Raw genomic sequence first — 2,582 nt, 5'->3', positions numbered from 1 at the left:
TCTTGGGATCTCTGGAGCACGGCCATCGTTATTGTTTGGTACTGGATGCTTGCTCGGGTGAGACTTTTGAAGAATGAAGGCTGCTGGCTGAGGCTTGACAGCTATCAATAGGCATCCGGCACTCGATATTTTTTTATGAGCAATCGACGATGCATTCTTGTCGCCGCATAGATCAAGTCTGAAACTACTCCACATGACGCCCTTCACTGCGTGCGGCACTGTCGCGGACTACGCGATCTTTGACGAGGAGCTAGTGGCTCTGAAGCCCAAGAACTTGACCTTCGACCAGGCTGCGAGCATCCCGCTCATTGGCCTCACCAGCTACCAAGCTCTGGTGGAGCACACGAAGCTCCAGAAGGGCGAGAAGGTGCTCATTCTGGGCGGCAGCAGTGCTGTCGGCATGTTTGCCATCCAGCTGGCCCACGCCATTGGAGCGCGCGTGGTCACGACTGCGAGTGCCAAGAACGCCAACTTTGTGAAGGGCCTCGGCGCTGAGCGCGTCATCAACTACCACACGCAAGTGGGCGGAAGAGCTGGAGACCCACTCGGTGGACGTGATCTACGACTGCGGCATGGAGGCGGACGCCTGGAACACGGACGCTCAGTTGATTCTCAAACAGAACGCGTTGTCTGCTGCCGCTCACGGAGCCGGTTCAGCCGGCGAAATTCGGAGCCAAGAACTGCGGCAACTTGCTGGTGTACCCGACGGCCAAGGGGCTGGATGAGATCACGGAGTACTTGGAGAAGGGCTCCATTGTCCCCGTGATTGACACTGTGTACGAGTTTGAGAAGCTCCAGCCGGCATTGACGAAGCTGAAAGGCAGGCACGCGCGCGGCAAGCTGGTGATCCAGGTGAACCCGGAGAGTCAAGGGTAAGGCAAGAGCCCAACCAAGCATGTACTGGGCGCACTTCCCAAGATCGCCGAAAAAGGCACTGAGTAATGAAAAACAAGTTGCATCTAAGTTGCATCTAAGGATGTAGTATTGTTTCAGGCAAGCTAGTACGTTGATCTACCATCTCTTTACGATCCGAAAGCTCCTTGCAGGGAATCAATTATTCATTGTACACTTTAGCTATGTAAATATGCATTAGGCTTTCGAAGCTCAGTGTGCCATGCTTAGCACGATCTTGCCACACACTTTCTTCGATCCTAGCTTCTCCAGCGCCGGCAGCAGCTGGTCGAACGAGTAGACCGAGTCGATCACGGGCTTCAACGCACCCGACGACACGAAACCCGACAGCTCCTTCAGTTGCGCGCCACTCGCGTGCACCATGATCTCGCCGATGCACTTGGCGCCGAACTTGGCTGCGCGCGGCTGCAGCATCGGGTTGATGGTCACGAAGCGGCCCGAGTCCTTCTTGAGCACGGTCTGGGCGTCGCGGTTCCACGCCTTGCGCTCCACGCCGCAGTCGTACACGACGTCGACCGAGTGCTCGTTTACGGCGTCGACCCAGCTCTGCTTGGACGCGTCGATGGCCTTCTCGGCGCCGAGCGACTGCACGAGCAGGAAGTCCTGGCAGCCCCTGGCCGTGGCGATCACGTGGGCCCCCATGGCGCGCGCCAACTGGATGGCAGCCATGCCCGTGGACGTGGATCCGCCGAGGATGAGCACGCGCTCGCCCGCCTGCAGGTTGGCGTGTTCGTGCAGCGCCTGGTAGCTCGTGAGCGCGGCGTACGGGATGCTGGCGGCCTCCTCGAACGTGACGTTGCTGGGCTTGAGCGCGACGAATTGCTCGTCGATGGCGACGAACTCGGCGAAGGTGCCGAAGTTGGAGTAGGGCGCCATGGCGAAGACGGCATCGCCGACCTTGAACTGGTGTGCGTTGGCGCCGGTCTCGACGACGGTGCCGGCGACATCAAAGCCCATGCCGAAGGGTTTGCCGGCGGAGGGCTGACGGCCAGTGACGGCGAGTCCGAAGTCTTGCATGATTTTCTGGTCAGCGGGGTTGAGTGCGGCGCTGTGGACCTTGATGCGTAGCTGGTTGGGCTCGAGCGGGATCAGCGGCGCGTCCTTGCGGAGGGTGAGCTCGGTTTTAGGTGCGCCATACTTCGAGTATTGGTAGGCTGTGTAGGTTGCTGACAGAGTTGAGATTTTACCTACGGGTTTGGATATAGGAGTAGCCTGAGCAATTACTGCTTCTTGGGATCTCTGGAGCACGGCCATCGTTATTGTTTGGTACTGGATGCTTGCTCGGGTGAGACTTTTGAAGAATGAAGGCTGCTGGCTGAGGCTTGACAGCTATCAATAGGCATCCGGCACTCGATATTTTTTTATGAGCAATCGACGATGCATTCTTGTCGCCGCATAGATCAAGTCTGAAACTACTCCACATGACGCCCTTCACTGCGTGCGGCACTGTCGCGGACTACGCGATCTTTGACGAGGAGCTAGTGGCTCTGAAGCCCAAGAACTTGACCTTCGACCAGGCTGCGAGCATCCCGCTCATTGGCCTCACCAGCTACCAAGCTCTGGTGGAGCACACGAAGCTCCAGAAGGGCGAGAAGGTGCTCATTCTGGGCGGCAGCAGTGCTGTCGGCATGTTTGCCATCCAGCTGGCCCACGCCATGGAGCGCGCGTGG

General features: G+C 58.2%; 3 protein-coding genes across 3 annotated transcripts; 2 read left to right on the top strand and 1 right to left on the bottom strand.

Moving 5' to 3' along the window:
• Positions 1-193: 193 nt before the first annotated feature.
• Positions 194-876, top strand: PHYSODRAFT_308282 (hypothetical protein; the record flags this gene model as incomplete). The annotated part of the gene is made up of 2 exons (XM_009541907.1): positions 194-520; positions 649-876. 2 exons carry the CDS (start codon positions 194-196, stop codon positions 874-876), a joined length of 555 nt encoding a protein of 184 aa, XP_009540202.1.
• Positions 877-956: 80 nt separating this feature from the next.
• On the bottom strand, positions 957-2,179 carry PHYSODRAFT_358122 (hypothetical protein). The gene has a single exon (XM_009541906.1). It carries the CDS (start codon positions 2,164-2,166, stop codon positions 1,105-1,107), a length of 1,062 nt encoding a protein of 353 aa, XP_009540201.1. The 5' UTR covers positions 2,167-2,179; the 3' UTR covers positions 957-1,104.
• A 154-nt stretch (positions 2,180-2,333) lies between these two features.
• On the top strand, positions 2,334-2,534 carry PHYSODRAFT_343352 (hypothetical protein; the record flags this gene model as incomplete). The annotated part of the gene is made up of 1 exon (XM_009541905.1): positions 2,334-2,534. A coding segment is annotated over one exon (201 nt), but the record flags the coding sequence as incomplete, so codon positions are not given.
• Between the last annotated feature and the right edge of the window lie 48 nt (positions 2,535-2,582).

The sequence above is a fragment of the Phytophthora sojae genome (assembly GCF_000149755.1).
Source record: "Phytophthora sojae unplaced genomic scaffold PHYSOscaffold_56, whole genome shotgun sequence".
Lineage (NCBI taxonomy): Eukaryota > Oomycota > Peronosporomycetes > Peronosporales > Peronosporaceae > Phytophthora > Phytophthora sojae.
The sequence above is the reverse complement of the archived record's forward strand: the minus strand, read 5'-3'. Positions and strand labels throughout refer to the sequence as shown.

What these genes read in the sequence shown, in the direction of transcription:
- PHYSODRAFT_358122 (XM_009541906.1), bottom strand. Translation starts at nt 2,166, where the DNA reads ATGGCCGTGCTCCAGAGATCCCAAGAAGCAGTAATTGCTCAGGCTACT.